General features: G+C 35.0%; 3 protein-coding genes across 4 annotated transcripts; 1 reads left to right on the top strand and 2 right to left on the bottom strand.

Annotated features, from left to right (window-relative positions):
• Positions 1 to 291: 291 nt before the first annotated feature.
• LOC142518151 (transcription factor UNE12-like) lies at positions 292 to 4,533 on the bottom strand. 2 transcript variants are annotated; one of them, XM_075620857.1, is made up of 7 exons: positions 4,144 to 4,533; positions 3,746 to 3,844; positions 2,949 to 3,068; positions 2,775 to 2,840; positions 2,609 to 2,674; positions 1,032 to 1,109; positions 292 to 946 (listed from the first exon to the last, which is right to left on the bottom strand). In XM_075620857.1, exons 1-7 carry the CDS (start codon positions 4,402 to 4,404, stop codon positions 716 to 718), a joined length of 921 nt encoding a protein of 306 aa, XP_075476972.1. In that variant the 5' UTR covers positions 4,405 to 4,533; the 3' UTR covers positions 292 to 715. The 2 variants fall into 2 exon arrangements, with proteins under 2 accessions (XP_075476972.1, XP_075476973.1); XM_075620858.1 differs by having other exon boundaries at positions 4,177 to 4,532.
• A 2,058-nt stretch (positions 4,534 to 6,591) lies between these two features.
• LOC142519245 (CBL-interacting serine/threonine-protein kinase 7-like) lies at positions 6,592 to 8,698 on the bottom strand. Its single transcript, XM_075622193.1, has one exon. It carries the CDS (start codon positions 8,640 to 8,642, stop codon positions 7,308 to 7,310), a length of 1,335 nt encoding a protein of 444 aa, XP_075478308.1. The 5' UTR covers positions 8,643 to 8,698; the 3' UTR covers positions 6,592 to 7,307.
• Positions 8,699 to 20,188: 11,490 nt separating this feature from the next.
• LOC142518281 (3-ketoacyl-CoA synthase 20-like) lies at positions 20,189 to 22,801 on the top strand. Its single transcript, XM_075621030.1, has 2 exons — positions 20,189 to 21,049; positions 21,888 to 22,801. Exons 1-2 carry the CDS (start codon positions 20,294 to 20,296, stop codon positions 22,671 to 22,673), a joined length of 1,542 nt encoding a protein of 513 aa, XP_075477145.1. The 5' UTR covers positions 20,189 to 20,293; the 3' UTR covers positions 22,674 to 22,801.

Genomic DNA, 22,801 nt, shown 5'->3' with positions numbered 1-22,801 from the left:
CGAATATAAGATATATCTCACAAAATTGACACATAAAAATTTTATAAAAAAGATTGTATTATCATTATTACTATATATATATATATATATATATATATGTATATATATATATATAACATAAATGATATATTTTCATGAGACTGGACTCTCGTAAAAATGTGTTTAAATATAATATATATGCACCCAAATCTTCCACAAGAGTTTTTGTGTGTATATCCGACCCATGAATTATATATATGCGTGTGTGTGGTCATATCTTACCCCAACAATATTTTTCGATAACACGATAGCCACTTGAACCTCACACTAAATTATTACATTATATATCAAATTAGGTACTAACAATATCAGGGCTTCATACAAGAGTCGACCCATCCACAAGCAAAACGCAAAGTCTCTCCCACTCCCCACCAACCAACCCACTAAATAAAAGTGAGGAGAACCATATTATGATACCTTTTCAAATTTATCAACTCTCCATTACAAAGCACTTCGGACCATTTTTGTATACTTCAACATCGCCATCATATCGAGCTTGAGAATGCCATAACATATAGAAGACTTTTAGGAAGAGGAGGTAGTGGGAGAAAAGTGCAACAAAAGCAAAATTGTGGCATCCGACTTTGATAAGCAAATAGACACGGAAAGAGATGTATGTATAGTGGGAGTGAGGTCTGATGGGAGCTATTATAGGCACGCGCAATGACTTGTAGGATTATGAGGGGGCAGGTGGCTCAGGTTTGACAAGGGTGGAGTCATCAGATTGATTAGTGGGATAGATAAGGGATGCAAGTGATATAGGCATGATACAAAGTGATTTGGATTGAAGGAATTGCATTGCAGCCCCCACGTCTTCCTCCATGAGTTTAGCTACCTCGTTTTCTGTTTCCTCATTCGACCACTTCTCCCACACCTGCTGGTTAGATCCTATTTCACTCGTTTCACCCTGAAAGTAACAAACAGAAAAATAAATTTTGTATATTGACCTTTGCAAGCATGTTCATGTGACAGTTGGAAGTATTTTTAGTCACCTCCATGGATTGTAGTGGAATGTCAGCAACAAGTTGTGCTACTGCACCAGCCCCACCTAGCCTACTCATGCTTAAAACCTGTTGGAATTTTAAAGCTCAATAAAACTGCCTTCTCCTATTTGGGCCTCGAGAGGACTTGAAGAGCGTAATATATGGAATGTCACAAGAACAGGTCATGTCACATAATATAATAAACACGGAGAATCTTCTTGCACAATATTATGCGAACAAAGAGCTAGTTTAAATCCTTCAAATATTCTTAGCACAAGCCAAATATATATAGACCACAGGGTCACCATATTTGTATTAATAAAAGGTCCCGCTGTTTTGGAAAGCAAATATTTCATTAAACAATAAATCGAATAGTTCCAGCCTTCGGTTATCCTTGGTAGAGTGAGTCTACTAGGCGAACTGGTAGGACTAGTTTAGAAACTAAGGAGAACGGCATGAGTCGCTAGGTCCGAGTCAGAAATGCGATCAAAATTCTCCCCAAGCAGGATTTGAACCTACGACCAGTCAATTAACAGCCGACCGCTCTATCACTGAGCCACTGAGGAACAATGGACTTAAGAAAGTTGATTCTCGTTCTTTGGACCAACGTATGACAAAAAGGACTTCGTTGCTCTTTTTCACATACACCAACCGGGAGAAAAGGTTATGAAGAAATCCCCAACTCCATTATACATATGCTAAATCCTCGAATATAATCAACTCCATCAATAAAAAAACAAATGAAGTGCAATGAGGTGGACATAAGCCAAAACATTGAAAAAACATCAACACTTGACAGAAATATCAATCAACAAATGTTAAGAACAAACTAACATACAAGCATGATTCAAAGACTCCTAGAAAACAAAAAAAAAAAACCTAACCTTAGAAGAATAAAGGTATTATAGTCTAAAAAGTCCTGTGCAATGGCACCATAGTTTTCAAGGCGCACTGAGGCGCACAAGGGCTCTGGAGCCTGAGGCGCAAGGCGAGGCGCGCGCCTTACCAAAGCAAGGCGCGCATTTTTAATTTTTTTTAAAAATATATTTATCTTAGAAATTAGAATAATATATTAAAACTAATGAAATATTCACGTTGTCACGTTGTTCGCTTCTGTTGCAGTCTGCACACTTCTGCTCTTGTCGCTGTTATTTAATTTGTGAATTGGGCTGCTAGGGTTTGGGGTTGGGTTGGGCCTTCTACATTTTAAGTTACTATTAAAAAAAAAACAGAGAAGTTGCATTTACTAATATATATATATTTTTTGGATCTTCTACATTTTAAGTTACTATAAAAAAAAATAGAGAAGTTGTATTTACTAATATATATATATATTTTTTTTTAAAAAAAAAAGCAATCTCAGGCGCGCCCGAGAGCCCTTCCAAGGCGAGCCCAGGCGCCTTTGTGAATCGTTGTGACTGGGACAGCCCCAGGCGCAACGCCCACGCCTGGTGGCGCCTCTCGCGGCTCGCCTTTGACAACTATGAATGGCACAAGCATACAATAGAAAGCAATAATCGCCAACTAACGAAAAGTTAACCACTGAAGAATGGGAAATCTGGTTATGAAAACATGAATTTTCTTGCCTTGACTTGGAGCCTCAAAAACTTCACATAGTCAAGTATCTCATCAAGCATGGCAGCCCTATCTGTCTGAAAAACGAGAGGAGAAAAGAGATAATAAACTTCATATGGTAGGCGTATATTTTAATCCAAGTAGATAAAAAACTTGTGGCAAATGAAGATTATGCACCTTGTTGCAGCTGGGAACAAGTTCTTGCAATGCCTTGATTCGTTCTGATATCCTTTCTCTACGCAGCTGTATCAAGAAATATTAACTTTACTGTAATATATTAGCATCAATTTGAAGAATCACAAATTTCTTCATCAGAATATCATACTTTATAGCTCGTTTATATAAATATACCCGCTCAGCGATGCTATGAGGATCAGTTGCTTGCCCTCTTCGTGCACGAACTCTTGGCCTAATTCCAGGGGCATGTGGAACAGTGACTGCAGTGCTCGGTGTAAGTTGCCCTTGAAAAGCCTGAGAAGTATAGCAGACTTATTTTGGCATCTAGCGTGGTATCATCGATTTAACAAATAATGCCTCTTTTTGGAAAAGCGGATACAAAGAGTAAAGTGGAGAAACAGTTACCCAAACTTATCACATATATTACTTCTGTTCAAAAATTGCAAACAGGCCTTATTTACTTCACTCAAAAACTGAAAATTCCTGTGAACGTAGAGGAATTCAAAACTACACAAGTCATCACGAGACTAATCAAACACGCTTAGCACTAGCCTCAAACCTTATCCTGTCATATAATATAAATGCATTAGAAACTACTCACTCAGCAGAACAACTACATTTAGGAGTGAACTGAAATAACCTAATTTTAGTTCCACGTGGTTAAAAAATTAAGAATTTGCACCTTCATCAGATTGTCAATTACTAAACTAGCTAATATACAGTCCTGCCACTGAAATAGCCTGATTTTAGATTAACCTGGTAAAAAATAAAGAATTTACACCTCCACCATATGCATCAACCTACCAAACTAACTTATATCGATTCCTGCTATCTCCAGACAATAACAACCACCCATGCTTAGTAATTCAAAAATAAATACATAAATAGAAAAGTCACTCCTAAATCAGTTAGCTGAAACGAACGGCACAAAATTAACCTTATACAAAATATCTATACATTTACTGTACGACCTGCTGAACCTGAGGCACGGGGTGGCGGTTTGCATGGCCCTGTAAATGGTTAAAGGCTGGATATAGACTTCCGATGTTGTTATTAACCGCTTCCCTTTCCTGCAAGAACAGAATTCACAGTACCCCGTTACTGGTTTACAACAATCAAACACCAAGAGAGGACCAGGGGCGACGAGACCAATTTTAAATAATATGTTTTTTATAAATCAAAATTCCCGGCGAAGCAGTTAAACCGCTCCCTCGCAAGCCCCATAGATTAAGTTCACTCCATCCCAAGCACACCACACACAGTTCACACATACACAGAGTCTTGGAAACACGATCTCTCGTAAATTGACACTCATATCAACCCCAAATTGAACCAGAAAAAGGGGCTAATGCTAAACGCTAAAGCTTACAGGCTTCACCGTAAAGCCACCACAGTAACTAACCGCTTCATGACCGTTATCTAAGCTGAGTCCCAACGGAAACAACGTGTGATTGTGCAGACCAGAGCCTACAGCAGCAGCTGAGCCAAGATGGGATACACTGTGGTTCAAAGATGCCGTTTCAGACGAGTTACCAGAGTCGGCTCCCGCCAGCCCGGTATATGAAGGGATCGAGAGAATTTGCTCGAGAAAGTCATCTGCGGCGTACCCATCCGGTGGATTCGACGTCATGCCGGAGACTTCAGGACGGTTTACCGGAATTTTGGGGCTAGGGTTTGGGTGGTGAAAGGTCAGAGCTTTTCGCGAAAGTGGCAATGTCTGTGTTTTCGTGCGCTTTATGTGGGACGCGTGCTTTTTCGAAAAGTGGGATTATTTTCGCAGAGAAAGAGTGGTAGGGCAAAAGTGTGATAAAGCAACTCTTCAGGGGGTAAACAGAAAATCGTTAAAGTTGTTACCTTGCCGCTCGACATGATAACTTATTTTAGTTGGGTAGATATTATTCATAAATATTTAATATCTTAAATACTTCTGATTATGAGGGACGTTTAGCGTAAAGAGTACGTCTCATATGACTAAACATCCCTATGAGAGACGGTCTCACGAATACGGTTCAATCTTACAGATATTCACAATAAAAATAATATTTTTAGCATAAAAAATAATATTTTTTCATGGATGACCCAAATAAGAGATCCGTCTCATAAAATACGATCCTGTGAGATCGTCTCACACAAGTTTTTGTCTAGCTTAAGATAGTATCAAATTTTAAGATTTAGTTTGTTTAATTTAAATTGCACGTATATATAGTCTTTTCGTACTTTGTTCATCGTTACACCGATATCAAAAACTAAGAATAGTTAGATAGCAAAAAAACAATGATTAATTACATCCTAGAATTGTAAATCCAATTATTATTAACTTCGTCTCCTATTTTCCATCCAAAATCCCATTTACGCTTAGCCCACAAAACCTTCCCTTCTTCATCAATAGCTTCCCTACCCGAGATAAGCACGAGAAGCACGACCCCTATGAAAAAACATCCATTTAGCCATCGGCTAGATAATAGGGGGCCGCCGACGATGTGCATTGGTACGGCGTTGCAGCCTGATTTTGCTAGCCCGAATGTTAGCGACTTTGGCTCGCATGTTCGAGTCCAAGAGAATGTTGCTACTCTTGATGTCCTTGTGCACAACATCTGACCTAGTGTGCTCGTGGATCCATTAGCTACATCCATGTCAATTCTTAGCCTTGTTTTCCATCTTATCTTTTCGTTCTTTCTTTGATGGAGCCACGAGTAACCGGACCCATTTCTACATATTCATAAAGAAGGTAGCAATTATATTCTTCCGGGTCTACGCAAAACCCCTCAAGCTTCACCAAGTTCCCATGGTTCACCTACGAAAACCAAGTCCAGGGATTAAAAAAATTCTGAGCCCAACAAACTATTATGCTTCTATGGCAATGAAAAAGTAGGGAAATTTTTTTATTTACATTTAAAAAATAAAAATAAATTGATAATTTGAAATCAGCGTGTGGAGCAATCTAATATGGCTGTCGTGCAATGTCAAATGAAAATTTTGTTTTCAAATTTCACTAAATTTTGTAAAAATAAAATAAAACTTCAAACTTAAAAAAAATGTATAATAACTTCCAAAATGGAATATTATATCACACTTGAATCATGGACTTTGTATCCACTTTTCACTATGTAGACACATTTCTTATAGCCAACATCGAGATTTTGAGAGTCTGAATTGAACTTAAAAATTGAACATCTCAAGATAGTAGTGGTAGGGTCACCTTTTTTCATATATAAGAGTTTTTCAAACAATAACCACATATTTCTATTTGATTCCTTTTAAATTAAGAATCCCCTAATATTTTTTATCAATTGTTTCCAGATTATGTGATGATGAACATTTAAAAGCAAACTAACTCTCTTGATTCATATTTTCATATTAATTTTTTTTATAATATTAATAATCTCTTCTTCATTCATTTCGTTCATAATAAGAGTTTGAAGAACTTTTCATCGTCATTATCATTCATACACAAATTAAATTCTCTAACATCATTGTTGTTTTGATTTTGTCGTTAAATGTCCGCAGGATAATCAACTGTTTATTTTCTCATTATTTTATATTTGTTACTAAAATATTTATCAATATTTTCAATCTGACTTTGAGTTAATCATACTTGTCTTTGTGTTTTTTTTTTTTCTCTTTTTTGCTACCCAAAAAAAAATCTTGATGTAATTGGTTGTTGTTTATATCTAACACAATTTTTTAATTATGCCTATTATTGCTATAATTATAACTTAGAAATTTGGAATTCATTTGTAAATTAAATAAGCATGCAGATCATATATGTTTCAATTGTATAATTTCATCATTCATTTCATTAACAAAACTAGCCAAATTGACAATATATTTTTATTGCATTCCTTTTCATTCCATAACCTTCAAAAGAGCATATGTAACTTGAGGCTATACACCATCTTGGGATGCTCAGTAGACAGTAACTTGTACAATACTTGTGACGGTAATTTAATACAACAACTTGTCAAAAAAATTCAGAAGAGCAAAAGTATGTAGTATCAGCATCAGCCTTTTTTCACATTTTGTTCCTCACCGTGGCATTCTTCCGAATAATCTTCAGATTCTGGTGATTCTGTTTTGTGATTTACAGATGGATCGAGGAAGGGGTCAGCGTAATTTGATGCGTGAAAATCCACAAACGGGCCGGAAAGTTGTAGGAATTTTGTTACAAGTTAGATAGAACTACAGATGATATCCAACAAAATCAGATGAACATGTTATGAACAATAATGCAGTTTCTTTATTAAAACTGTCCAACTTGAAGTAAAATTTCATTTACAATGTTTAAATTCGTTATTTATTCAGGAAAGAACAGATCATTTTGTCTCAAAACCTCTGCACAAGATTAGTCCTACCCCCTGCTCATTGATCTGATAAAATCCCAAAACCAATCTGATACCCAAAATGCCAATAAATTTTGATCGTAGTTTGCACTGTATTACATCCATCCGGTAGACTCGATCAAACCCATCATTTTTGTTTTCATTCCATCAACTCCAACGAGCTCAGAGTATCTTGTTTTTAAAATTCCAACTTTTAAGATACCCCATTGTGCCAGGAGACTACAATATCGTTGAGCCCTAACTTCAACTCCTCCCAATGCAAATCCCCAAATTCCACCCAACCATCAAACAACTTCAACTCCACCAACCATAATTCTAGAGACACCTCCCAAATCTCCACAGTTAAAACTACCCTTCCCTTGACCAACCCAATCCTGCCACCCTTCCCTCTCTGTATTCTGTATCCTAATTCCTCCCCAATCTTCATCACCTTCTCTTCAATCTCCCCTGCTTCCATCCCACAAGTAAATCTCATCCCTTTCCTATTCGCCTCGGCCTCAAAAATCCCAGATAAATCCAGCCCAGAAGACATCGAAATTATGTGAAAAGCATTCACTTTCGACAGGGGTTTGAATTCTTTTTGTTCAAGAAACTCGGGTCCCAGATTTCGCTCTGTCTCTGAGCCGAGATTGGGGAGTGAAAATGACTTCTTGAACCAAGAAAGATTGGTTAATTCGTCAAGGCTCAGTCTTGTCTTTGGATTTGGGTCCATGAGCTTATAAATTATACTCTTGGCTGATTTCGAAATCCAGTCTGGAATCTCGAATTCACGACGATGCATCGCACGGTACATGTTCGGTAAATTTCTGTCGTCAAAAGGGAGGCTGCCCACCAGAAAAACATATAAAAGAACTCCACACGACCATGCATCCGCCTTTTCCCCGTTGTATCCTTTATGGTAAACGACTTCGGGTGCGGTGTATGCCGGAGTTCCGCAGGCTGTGTAGATCAATCCGTCTCTTTTCTGTTCAGACAGAGCAGACAGCCCGAAATCCGTGATCTTTAACGCCCCTTTGTGATCCAAAAGGAGATTTTGCGGTTTTATGTCGCGGTGGACGACCTCGTTTTGGTGACAGAAGCGGAGGGCGGAGATTAGTTGTTGAAAGTATCTGCGTGCAGTGGACTCAGAAAAGCGGCGACAGCGGCCAAGTTTGGCGAAGAGCTCGCCACCGGGGGCGAGTTCCATGACGAGGTAAATTTTGGATTTGGTAGCCAGCACTTCGTGAAGTTTGAGGATGTTCGGATGGTGGTGGAGGCGGCGCATGGCGGAGACTTCGCGGAGTATCCGGGGTTCCATCGCGGCGTCGACAGTCGCGGCCTTGTCGATGACTTTTATAGCGACTTCTACGGTATTGTCTTCTAGAGATCGGCCTTTGTATACTTTGGCGAAGCTGCCACGGCCGAGGAGATAACCCAGTTGGTATTTTTCAAGGATGATTGAACTACTGCCACCGCCAGAGCTCGTGGTTCGCCTTATGTTGACGGTGGCGGAACGAGGTGGTGGTGATGGGGGATTTTGGGTGGGCATGGAACCGAGTTGGAGGAAGTGGGGATACCTGACGGTGGAAGCCGGACGAAAGTGATTCTTAGTGTTGTGTGACACAGGTTTGATAATGTGAAAGAGTTTTTATAATACCGAACATTTTATTTTATTTTATTTATCAATTAATAACAATAATAATATTATTATTATTATTCAATGTCACCATCGACGTTACGATTGCGTCCTAATTTTTGCCATTTTATGATTGTTGGCTCCGTGGAAACTAACTAGCAATTCAATTTTTTTACTATTATTATATTATATATTGAAGAGGTTTCGTGATACCGTTTCATAAATTTATAAATATGAACTCAGTCAATTCAATTTATATTTGTTGTAAAAAAATAATAATTTAAATATACAAATAATTGATTGAATATACATTTTACAAAATTGACATATATGAATTTTTATAATTAATAATACATGTATTGAAATATCATCTACTAAAACATCTGAATTAATATATAATTTGCCATTTCAGAGCAAAATTCTTTTCAACTTTCGTCAATAGAAACTTTTAGATTCAAATTTATATCTTAAAAACAATCTCCTCATCACGAGATTATTTAACTAAATGATCTTGTTTTACCATGAATTTGAAATTTACTATTCTCAATATTTACCATTTATTTAGTCTTTGTTTTTTTATGTTTAAATATCATTTTGTCGATCAATTCATCACCCCATAATGAAATGACTGATCTCGTCATAAATATATATATAAAAAATATTTAGCCAACGTCATTTTTCTAAAGACAAAAATTTATGTGAGAAGATCTAACGGATCGTATTTTGTGAGATGGATCACTTATTCGGGTCATCCATGAAAATGTATTACTTATTATGCTACGAGTATTATTTTTAATTGTGAATATTGGTAGGGTTGACCTGTCTCACAAATAAAGATTCGTGAGATAGCATCACAAGAGACCTACTTTTTTTTTTTAAATGATCTCCTAAAATCACAAACATGAAACATGCATATCGATTTTTCCGATTTTAAACTTTTTAGAAATCTTATTCTTATGAAATCAATTCTTCTAATTTGTTTCCATAAACTTTGTCACCCTTCCCATAATTAAATGAAGATTTCCATTAACCTTACTTTCACTATCTAATTATTATTAAATTATTATGGGATCGATTGCATAAGAGGTTGAGCCACAGGTTAATTTCTAGACAATGCTTAAATCTGACATATAATATGGCTGGAAAATTATCACCCAATAAATACAGATAGTTGTCCCATGAGTTGTTAGTGCTTGGACTCTTGTTGGTTTAGGTATAAATTAAAATATAAATGTCAAAAAGTACTGCGCCAATTTGTGATAATTATGCAGGCTCTACGATCAGACACGAAAAAGGGTAATAATTTATTTTTTCAGAAAAAAAATTCATATATTAAGTCGTTGATCAGAGTCATAATTTTCGAATCATCCCAGCTAAATATTTATAAAATAATAGAATTATTAATATAATGTGAAATGAATTCAAAAATTGATTATCGACTGATATTCGTGAGTCAGCTAATTGATGTCATTAGTTATTATGAATCGAAATAGCCGTTGAACAATAATGATATACTCCTTAATTGTGGAAATATTCTTTAATTAACTACATCCGTTGACCATGTGTTTCTTGCTCCTCCATTCATATCCAGTTATTTATGGTCAAACGGCTTAGCTTTTCGTGACAAGGAACAACCAATGCTCTAGCTGTTTCCTGCATACAATGCTGAAACTTGGCCTTTCTCTCGAAAGTGGGCAACCTCGAAATTCATATGTTGATTAATTCTACAATTGATAGGGGGAAAAAGAAGATGTCGATTAAAATTGCAAAAAAATTGAAAGTTATAAGATTAATATTGAAATTTAACAATATAAATTATTAAAATTGCAAACGGACAAACTTAATCGACAAAAAATGCAGTTAATATATTAATCTTTTTTATTAAGGGTTTCTTTAATATATTTAGGTGTGATAATTGCCATGTAAAATTGCAAACAGACAAACTTAATCGACAAAAAATTGAAGATGGATTAGAATTATAACTATTAAATCATTATATATTACTGCATTTTCTCAACTCGAAAGTATTTCAATTGCTGATAAAGGATCCTAATAATTTCTAGTATCTTTCTCTTGATTAAAATGTCGGATTTGTTTCATTATTTTAATTTTCCGTGTTTGGAGGTGAATGAATTAAAAAAGAAAGTATGCGATAAAAGCCGTCCAATGCTGTGCCATAAAAATAGTGAAAACGTTGTTTAAAAAACTAAAGGGAAAACATATTGATGGATGTGGACTGCCAATTGAACCATAGAGTATTGGATTTTTTTTTTTTTTTTTTAAAATATTGGACTGACTTGGGACACATAGCGTATGTTTGGATACGTGACGTTAGTTTTTTTTAAAAAAAAATGTGATTTTGGGTTAATTGGAGAATATAAAGTTTATTTACTCACATTTTCAGAATCAATATTTTATATTATAGATATCATTTCATGTCAAAATACACTAATCTATTCACAACGTGTGTTCAATTTAGAGATATCAAAATGAGTTAGATTCATCGGATTAACTCAACTTTTCATCGTAGAAACGCTGGTTGAGTTAATATTTAACAATCCACTAGAAGTCAGCTAAAATGGCTTAATTTTAGCTTAATATGTTCGGGTTATGAGTTATAAAGAGTTGAGTTGGCCCACCATTTATTAAAAAAAAATTTGGAAAAAATATATTTTTTTCTCCATTATATAAAATTGAGGTTGCCATTATTTTGGTCCACTTTTGATTCAATTTATTAACAATTATTTTTTCGAAGATAGATCTTCGTTAATTTGACTTGTTTCTACGTTTCTATTTTATTTATTACTGAATTGATAATTTGAAAAGGGTTTTTTTTTTTTTTACAAATTTTTCTTTATAAACAACATTTACTTTTCCTTTTTATACTATTTTTTCTTAAAATAAATAGACGGGTTAACCCGCACTGACCCATTTGATGATGGCAGGTTGTGGCAAGTCGGTGTGAGCTAACCCGTTTTGACATCCCTAGTGCAATCTATAAAATTTAATATTTTTGTAGCATTTAAAAATTTAGATCTAATCGTAAAGGATAGCTAGGTCTAGAGACAAAGACGAGATCCAAGGCCCGTGATGTCTTGGATTCAATCTCCACTTGTTTTGTTGGTTTAAGCAGTTTAATTTGATTGAAAATCCCTGTCATTTGTATTAAAATTAGATGAATTCATTCTAAATTTTTATATAAATAGTATATGAAAAGTAGACGGGAATGTGAGCCAAAAAGGCGAACTTAAGATATTATTGTAATTATAGTTTACATTTTTAATTCAAGTTTATGGTCCGCTCTATGATTTCGTAAAGAAAATGAAAAACGAGAGGAATGACATTATATTTTATCTGTATTTTTTCAAGGAAGGCAGGGTTGATTGAAGGAGGGAAAAGCAACCGCACACACATATATATGTATGTCTCTTGTAAGACAGTCTCACATAACTTTCGTGAGACGTACCCGCCTAATCCATATATATATATATAATTACTGTTAGCATAAAATGTAATAATTTTTCATGAATTGGTTGGGTTGGATATTTATCACAAAATTGACACATGAAACGGTCTTATAATAGTTTTTTTGTGTATATAAATATATATATATCCAAAATCTTGGCGGATCTCAAAATTTGTATAATGACCATTAGGAGATATTATTTTGAATCATTAGATTTTCCCATCACTTTCTCAACCATAGTTTATTGCGAATTATTATGATTATTAAACTATCGTCATCAAGTAATCAATTATGTGCTATTTACATCCAATTAAATGGTTCTTGTTTGAATCATATGATATATGTTGTTGCCATTTTTGGCTCGATCGATCAATTTAACCATATATACCTATCAATTGTTTATTTAATTATTTCCATTAAACTATTAAGATTTGATTCATGGGGATAGATCTTGGACATGAAGTGGTTTGGATACATTCGCCCAAATTTCTCACTCGATTAACCACTACTTTTTTCGAGCATTTATATATCCTTTTCTAGCTCAATCAATTCGATGGTTAATTGGACAAATTTTCCGCGGCGATGCAAATTTTCGTAACCGAAAAGCTCTTTCTAAGTGAATAGCAAGCAGTACCACTTGTGTAAACTCTAAATTTTTAATAAAATAAGGTTCCACAAAATCAGACAACCCTATTAAATTGTTGTTTGTCCTTTCCTTATCTGGCTAGAAATGGAAATGGACAATATTCTAAAATTAGAAATGTATGCATGCATGCACGAATAGATATCTGTCGAACACTAAAGAATACTGGCTGTTGCGCAACATGAAAAGGATATTCATTCCCAGTACAGCAAAAAGGAACACTTCATATGCAAAAAAATAAAGTCAAAGGATACTCATTTATTTTGTTGGAAAATAATATTTAAAATGTGTGTATTGAATATTTGAATGTTGAAAATAAGAGTTGTAAATATTGAAAATTAGTGTGTGATGATGTAGGTAATGATGTATTTTATTTTTGGATTATTTGTAAAGAAATTCTATAAATAGCCTCACCATTTGTGAAGAAATTCACAATTGAGTATAGGGAAAAATATTACAAAGTGTGTTGTTTGGTAAATTTTGAGAGTTTGAGATTTTTACTTTTTACCATAAATTTTTACTTTTTCACAACACATTATCAGCACGAAGCTCTAAAAGTCCTCCATATTTTTCCAAGCTCCAAAACAGAAGAAAAAGTACCACCATGTCAAACTTGGCAAAGCTCGAATTCATTGCTCTTGATATCACGGGAAAAAATTATATGCCATGGACTCTCGATGTAGAAATGCATCTTGAGTCATTGGATCTAAATGAAACCATAAAAGAAAATGGCATATCGACATCCCAAGAAAAGGCAAAAGCCATGATATTTTTGCGTCGACATCTCGATGAGGGATTGAAATGTGAATATCTAATTGAAAAAGATCTCATGCCTTTGTGGAATGGATTAAAAGAAAGATTCGAACATATAAGGGAAGTTATACTTCCGACCGCCCGGGATGAATGGAATACGTTGAGATTCCAAGATTTTAAAAAAGTTAGTGATTATAACTCGACGATGTATAGAATAATCTCGCAATTGAAATTCTGTGGGCATGAGATTACTGAAATGGAAATGCTTGAAAAATCATTTTCCACTTTTCACGCATCGAATATAACTCTACAACAACAATATAGAGTGCGTGGATTTTTGAGATATTCTGAACTTATCGCCTATCTCCTTGTGGCGGAAAAGAATAATGAGCTGCTAATGAGAAATTATCATGCACGACCCACTGGTTCAACGGCATTTCCTGAAGTAAATGTCGTAAACAAAAATGAATTTAAATCTGGAAACCAAAATCAAAGTTATAGACAAGATTTTGGTCGAGGACGAAATCGAGGTCGTGGTCGTGGACGTGGACGTGGAAGTGGTCGTGGTCGTGGACGCGACCGTGATTTTGAAAATAATCGAGATAGTTACTTTTATAACTCATCTCAAAAGAACGTCCCAAACCATCCACAGAAAAGGCATCATGAAAATACGAGTGTTAATGAGAATCACTCAAAAAGATTTGAAAGTTCTTGTTTCAGATGTGGTACTCCAGGACATTGGTCCTGTATTTGTCGAGCCCCTGAGCACCTTTGTAAACTTTATAAAGAATCAATAAAGGGAAAAGAAAATGAGAGCAACTTCACTGAACAAAGTGAACCTTTGAGTGATTCAACTCATTTTGATGCTGGAGATTTTCTGATTGATTTCTCAGACAATGATCAATATGTTGGTGGGATAGAAATGAACAATATTGATGCTACATATTTTCTCAATGATTTATCTGAAAATGAACAATATAATGGTAGAATATAAATGTACAATAATTTATTTTTCATGTGTTCATATAATAATGTTTTATTGTACAATTATGATATGTGTTATATTTATATATGTATTGTCAGTAATTTTATTTCATTGCATATTTTTTTTTTAAGTTCAAATATGGAAAATGCTATGAGCAAAGCTAAAGTTTGCATACCCGATAATGGTACAACGCACACTATCCTCCGAGATAAAAGATATTTCTTGGAACTAAAACCAACAAAAACAACGGTGAATACAATATCAGGTCCTGTAGACTTGATTAAAGGATGTGGTAAAACATAATTTTTGTTACCTAATGGTAAAAATTTTTGATCAATGATGCTTTATATTCACCACAATCGAAAAGAAATTTGTTGAGTTTTAATGATATATATTCTCATGGTTATGATACTCAAACAATGAATGAAGGGAATGAGAAGTATATGTGTCTTATCACATATAAATCAGGAAAGAAATATGTGATTGAAAAACTATCAATGCTCCCTACTGGATTGCATTATACACATATAAGTCCCATTGAATCAAACATGGTAGTTGATAATTCTTCAATATTAATCAATTGGCATGATCGATTAGGACATTCTGGTTCAACAATGATACGAAGAATTATAGAAAATACACATGGTCATCCGCTGAAAGACCAGAAGATCTTTCAGAATAATAAGTTTCAATGTAAAGCATGTTCTCTTGGAAAACTTATTATAAGACCTTCACCAGCCAAAATCCAAACTGAATCACCAATGTTTCTTGAACGTATTCAGGGTGATATTTGTGGACCAATCCATCCACCATGTGGACCATTCAGATACTTTATGGTATTGATTAATGTCTCCAGCAGATGGTCACATATATGTTTATTGTCAACTCGAAATGTTGCATTTGCAAGATTACTTGCTCAAATAATAAAATTGAGGAATCAATTTCCCGTTTATACAATCAAGAAAATTAGACTTGATAATGCTGGTGAATTTACTTCCCAAACTTTCACTTATTATTGTATGTCTATGGGAATCATTGTTGAGCATCCTGTTGCTCATGTACATACACAGAATGGATTGGCTGAATCATTGATTAAACGTCTGCAAATGATTGCTAGACCAATTCTTATGAAAAAAAAAAGCTCCCTATTTCTATAAGGGGACATGCAATTTTACATGCTGCTTCATTAATTCGCATCAGACCAAGTGCATATCATAAATACTCCCCATTGCAGCTTGCATTTGGTAAAGAACCAGACATTTCTCATCTGAGAATTTTTGGATGTATGGTGTATGTGCCTATTGCACCACCGCAACGAAAGAAAATGGGACCTCAAAGAAAGGTTGGAATTTATATCGGTTATGATAGTTCATCAATCATTCGATATCTTGAATCTCAGACAGGCGACGTGTTCACAGCACGTTTTGCTGATTGTCATTTTAATGAGAAAATCTTCCCAATGTTAGGGGGAGAATAAAAACATACCGAAAAAGAAATTACATGGTATGTATCATCATTGTTACATCTGGATCCAAGAACAAAACAATGTGAAAAAGATGTACAGCAAATTGTGCACTTGCAAAGAATAGCAAATCAAATACCAGATGCATTTGCAGACACAAAAGGGGTAACTAAATCATATATACATGCTGAAAATGCCCCTGCTCGAATTGAAATTCCGAAGAAACAAATTGAAGATACTCATGATGTCATTAAACACCTGAAGCGTGGAAGGCCAGTCGGTTCCAAGGATAAAAATCCTCGAAAAAGAAAATTCATAGAGAAACACGATGATCACAAAATAAAGAATGATGTTCCTGAAGAAACATATGATGATCACAAAATAGAGAATGGTGTTCCTGAAGAAACACATGATGATGAAAATGTTCTGTCAGAACAACAAACTGACGAGAATCATGAAATCTCTATCAATTATAGTAATACAGGAAAAATATAGAACCGAAAAGATATAGAAGAAATTGATGATATATTTTCTTATAATGTGGCAATCGACATCATAAATAATAATGAAGATCATGAACCAAAATCTTTTGGTGAATGTAAAAATCGGCAGGATTGGATAAAATGGAAAGAAATCATCCAGGTTGAATTGGATTCGCTAAATAAACGTAATGTTTTTGGACCTATAGTCCTTACACCTGAAGGTGTAAAACCTGTTGGATACAAATGGGTTTTTATTCGAAAGCGAAATGAGAAAAATGAAATAGTAAGATATAAAGCTCGACTTGTTGCGCAAGGTTTTTCTCAAAGGCCTGAAATTGATTATGAAGAAACGTATTCTCCCGTGATTGATGCAATTACGTTTCGGTATTTGATTAGCTTGGCGGTATCTGAAAATTTAGAAATGCGTCTTATGGATGTTGTTACAGCTTACTTATATGGATCACCTGATAGTAATATATATATGAAAATCCCTGAAGGATTTAAGATGCCTGAAGCACAAAGTTCAAAACCCAGAGAATGTTATTCTGTGAAATTACAAAGATCATTATATGGGTTAAAGCAATCCGGTCGAATGTGGTATAATCGACTAAGTGATCACTTGATGAAAAAGGGATATGTAAATAACTCAATATGCCCTTGTGTTTTCATTAAGAAAACAACATCCGGATGCGTAATTATTGCTGTATATGTTGATTATTTAAACATCATTGGAACGAATAAGAAAATTCAAGAAGTTGTGTCATACTTGAAGGAAGAATTTGAAATGAAGGATCTTGAAAAAACCAAATATTGTCTGGGTTTACAAATTGAACAAAAAGAATGTGGAATATTTGTTCACCAGACAAATTATACAAAAAAGATCCTTAAACATTATAATATGGATAAATCAAATCCTTTAAGTACTCAAATGGTTGTTAGATCATTAAACATAGAAAAGGATCCATTCCGTCCATGTGAAGATGATGAAGATATTCTTGATCCAGAAGTACCATATCTAAGTGCTATCGGTGCCCTTATGTATCTTACAAATTGTACAAGGCCTGATATATCTTTTGTCGTAAATTTGTTGGCAAGATTTAGCACATATCCAACAAAGAGACACTGAAACGGAATTAGACACATATTCCGTTATCTACGAGAAACGACAGACTTGGGACTTTTGTATTCAAAAGATGCTAATTCAAGTATAATTCGTTATGCCGATGCTGGATACTTATCTGATCCATACAAGGCACGTTCCCAAACTGGATATGTATTTACTCGTGGAGGCACTGAAATTTCTTGGCGTTCACAGAAACAAACGCTCGTAACAACTTCATCAAATCATGCCGAGATTAGTGCACTACATGAAGCAAGTCGTGAATGTGTGTGGTTAAAATCAATGACCTAACATATCCAAATATCATGCGGATTATCATTCGACGAGAAGCCTGTGATACTATATGAAGATAATGCTGCATGTGTTGCTCAAATGAAAGAAGGATACAAAAAACGACAGAACTAAACATATTCCTCTTAAGTTCTTTGCATTCACCAAGGAGCTTGAGAAGAATAAATGTATTGATGTTCGTCACATTCAATCAAGTGAAAACTCATCAGATCTTTTCACAAAGGCACTTCCTACGACAATATTCAGAAAGCACATATATAATATTGGGATGCGCAATCTACGAAATTTGTGAAGAATTGTTCGTGTCAACATAAGGGGGAGTTTACGTGACTGCACTCTTTTTCCCTTGCTATGGTTTTTATCCCAATGGGTTTTTTCTAGTAAGGTTTTTAACGAGACAGTATAAAAACACGTAATTAATACAATCATTATGATCATCATCACAAGGGGGAGTGTTGGAAAATAATATTTAAAATGTGTGTATTGAATATTTGAATGTTGAAAGTAAGAGTTGTAAATATTGAAAATTAGTGTGTGATGATGTAGGTAATGACGTATTTTATTTTTGGATTATTTGTAAAGAAATTCTATAAATTGCCTCAACATTTGTGAAGAAATTCACAATTGAGTATAGAGGAAAATATTATAAAGTGTGTTGTTTGGTAAATTTTGAGAGTTTAAGATTTTTACTTTTCACCATAAATTTTTACTTTTTCACAACATATTTATCTTTTTTCCTTTGGAGAAAATAACCAACTCACCCATGATCAAGCACGTGCTAGTTTTGGTAGTAATAAGTGCAGGTTAACAGTGAATTGAAAAAAAAAAATTGGAATTAAATCTAACGATGATAAAATTGTCTTTTGGTCACAGATGTTTTTTTCGATTTTGATATTCTATATTGTCAAAATTCAGTTTTAGCCCGTTATCTTTGTTTTTTTTTTTTTTTTTTTTTGCAATTTTAATCTTTTTTCTGACATGGTATTGACATGTACAGTGTCACATTAGAACTCCTCATGAAAATGGCTAAAATTACCGAAAAATGGAAGATGTATGACCAAAAATGAAATTCAATAACATAATTTACCAAAATCGCAAATACAATACCAAAAATGAAATTCATTAATTCCTTGTATAGCTAGATTGCTCTGCAAAATGAAACCGATCCATATTGTCATGCTCCGAACCTAAACTTGTGCTGCACAATCGGTGGTCCAAGCAGCAAATACTCCATAATCGGCATCGCTCTATAAAAATGATTGACTCAAATTATCACAAGAGTAAATTGTATCTCAATGTAAATAGGAAGAAAACTTGTCTACTAAAAGGGCTTGTTTGTAGTACAGCTTTATAAGATCGGGATAAACGAGCACAAAATATTATACATGCTTTTATATTCGAACAAAATATGCTACATACCACAAAAGCGTCCTAATTAATATTCACAATCCACAGTTTTGAGATTTGTTGGACTTATCAGTTTTTATTACATTGAGGCCGTGTTACATTTGGGCTGGGTTGAGCCCAGTTAGCCTATATAGTGGTTTCTTGCTCAAAAGGCCCATATCGGTCCAGAGCAAAGAGACTGGATCATCTTCGGACTCGGACAGAGTAAGAGATCCGGAGCCTGAGGCTACCGAGGGAGAACTAGCGCCCGTAAAAAAAGTACTCTTATATATAACATTCGTGGTTCAGCAACAACTAGAGAATTGGATTAGATCAACAAATACTCATACAAGCTCGGGCTCGCAGCTTAGCCCGGAGTGAGTAAGAATTTAAGTATTTAACGTCTCAGATTCGATGACTGTCCGCGTGTTTATATTCTCACTCACACGCATCCTAAAAAACTTCTCAGGAATCACCGACCCCAAAATGGCCTCACCCCATAACCACTGCCCGAGCATAAGCATGCGTAAGGCCAAGGGAAAATTTGGATGAATAATTGAGTAATTTTTTTTAATTAATTACACTTCATTAAAAATTCTAGGAGAGGACGGCTCTAGGTTTGGTGCATATAAATTACCTAAATTATAGGAGCAGCTAAAAAATGTAAAGATTGAAGCCCCTGTATCAAATAGTTAACGATAGGGGGGAATTGGGAAAGCCCCTTAAAATTCTTACAATTAAATATATACTTTATTATTTATTTAATATTTTAAAATGAAACTGATCTTAGGAGATAAATAATTTTATTATGTCACTCATGAACTTTGGAGTCATAATTTCAAACCATATAGCGACTATTATCTATAGCTTTTGATACAGTATCTAGATTAAGTTGATTGGTAGTTTGGATTATTGGTAGATTTCAAGCATTTATACATACTCAGTCCAAGCTATAGTTTGTTCTTTGTAGTTAAGGATGGCGGGTGACAAAACAAATGAAAGAAAAGAGACGCCGACGCCTAACAGCACTAGTGCTGTTCAATCTTTTTGGCCAAAATATTTGAAACATGGCTATCACTGCTTGATTTCACATGCCACGCACTTGTTTCTACTCCCTTTACTTGGGATTTTTTCGGTTCGTCTTTCCACAGCAATGGCCAAGGGTTTAATCCTGACATGGGATCGACTAAAATCCGATATTAATGTATCGGTCTTCGTCTGTTCTTCGCTGATGGTTTCTTTAATCACACTTTACTTCATGACTAGGCTGAGAAAAGTGTATCTAGTCGATTTTGCGTGTTACAAGTCCAAACCTGAGGTTATGTGTAGCAGAGAACTGCTTACAAGAACATTTGCTGCTGTAAACCATTACACACCTGAGAACTTAGCTTTTCTAAAGAAAATCGTGGAGAGATCAGGTTTGGGGCAGAAGACATATTTCCCAGAAGCGTTTTTCAGCTTGCCTCCGAATATATGCATGTCCGAGGCAAGAAAAGAAGCTGAGATTGTTATCTTCGGGGCTATTGATGATTTGTTAGCGAAAACCAGTGTAAGAGCCAAAGATATCGGGATTCTTGTGGTGAATTGCAGCTTGTTTAACCCAACACCATCTCTTTCTTCGGTGGTTGTGAACCATTATAAGCTTAGAGGTAACATTTTGAGCTACAATCTTAGTGGAATGGGGTGCGGTGCTGGGTTGATTTCTATTGATCTTGCCAAACAACTTTTGCAGGTTTGTACTATGAATAATATCAAGAAGAAGTGTCACACTCTTTATAGCATATAGTAGATATACCTTGAATCTTAAGACTTCCAATTTAATCTTAAAATTCCATTTTGTTTACAAGTTCGTAGGATATCTTTCTTGGTAGAAAACCATGATTTTAGCCACATGAATAAAACAATTATGAATTTGATCGAGAGATTTAATATCCTCAAATGTAAGTTAAGCAGTACTGAATGTGCAGCAAATTGTGCATATTTCACGTTTAATTAAAAGGATATGACCACAACGATTCTATTACTGCAAAAGATAGTTCATATTGTCCAAAACGTACACAAAAACTAATTTATACTAGTGCACTGATGCACGTAATTGCGTGCTTGTACAATATTTTTTATAATTCATTTTGGTTTATATTTAAATTGAGATCAAATGTAATTATAAGAAATAGTGAGGGACTACACTATAATTTTGATATATGAAATAAAAAAAATAAATAGAATATGAAAGAGAGAAAAAAACTAGGAATTGAACCTACAATTTGATGTTTAAAAAACTAGGTTACATCCGAAAAGCTACATGTAACTTACAATAAAATTTTAACACTTTATTAATATCTATAATTAATAAAATAGAATATGACACTAAGTTAGTTGCTATATGTGTGCGTTGGTACGTTAATATATAATTAGTAAAACAGAGTATGACACTAAAAGTTAGTTACACTAGAGGTCTCAAATTTAATAATATAATATAGATGAATATATAAAGCACATAATTACAAATGTTTATATGTAATAGATTAATGCTTCTTTAATTATATATATGTTTTGTATCAATGCAACAGGTTCACGCCAATTCCTATGCCTTAATAGTGAGCACGGAGAACATGACCCTAAATTGGTATAATGGCAACGATCGTTCGATGCTCATCTCTAACTGCATCTTTCGAATGGGAGGAGCTGCCATTCTCCTCTCCAACAAACCATCGGAAAAAAGTCGTGCAAAGTACCAGCTCATGCATACAATCCGAACCCACCAAGGCCCCGATCATAAAAGCTACAGCTCCGTATTTCAGAAAGAGGATGACATGGAAAAAATAGGCGTCGCGCTTTCGAAAGACCTAATGGTCGTGGCAGGTGAGGCCCTAAAATCAAACATCATGAAGTTAGGCCCATCGATCCTCCCCATGTCGGAACAGATACTGTTTCTTGCCTCATTAGTTGCAAGAAAAGTATTCAAGATGAAAGTCAAGCCTTATGTTCCTGATTTCAAACTCGCTGTCGAGCATTTCTGCGTTCACGCTGGTGGAAGAGCAGTGCTAGATGCAATCGAAAAGAATCTTGAGTTGAGTGGATGGCATATGGAACCATCGAGGATGACACTATACAGGTTCGGTAACACATCTAGCAGCACGCTGTGGTACGAGTTGGCCTATTTGGAGGCGAAGGGGCGGATTAACGAGGGTGATAGGACGTGGCAAATCGCGTTCGGATCTGGATTCAAGTGTAACAGCACGATTTGGAGAGCGTTGAGGCGGATTGAACCGGCTAAGGAGAAGAATCCCTGGACTGATGAGATCAACGAGTTCCCTGTTGAAGTGCCAAAAGTGGCAATTATTAATGGCTCTTGAATTAAAGTCATTTTTCCAATGAAAAATGTGGCGGATTTCCATGCTTTAATTGTAGCAGTGATCATATGAATAATGCACTGAAAATAAATAGATGACGATAGATGAGTGTAATCATATATTCGTTCATA

This window comes from Primulina tabacum, chromosome 11 (genome assembly GCF_025594145.1).
Source record: "Primulina tabacum isolate GXHZ01 chromosome 11, ASM2559414v2, whole genome shotgun sequence".
NCBI lineage: Eukaryota > Viridiplantae > Streptophyta > Magnoliopsida > Lamiales > Gesneriaceae > Primulina > Primulina tabacum.
Note: the sequence above shows the minus strand (reverse complement) of the source record. Positions and strands in the feature narration are given on the sequence as shown.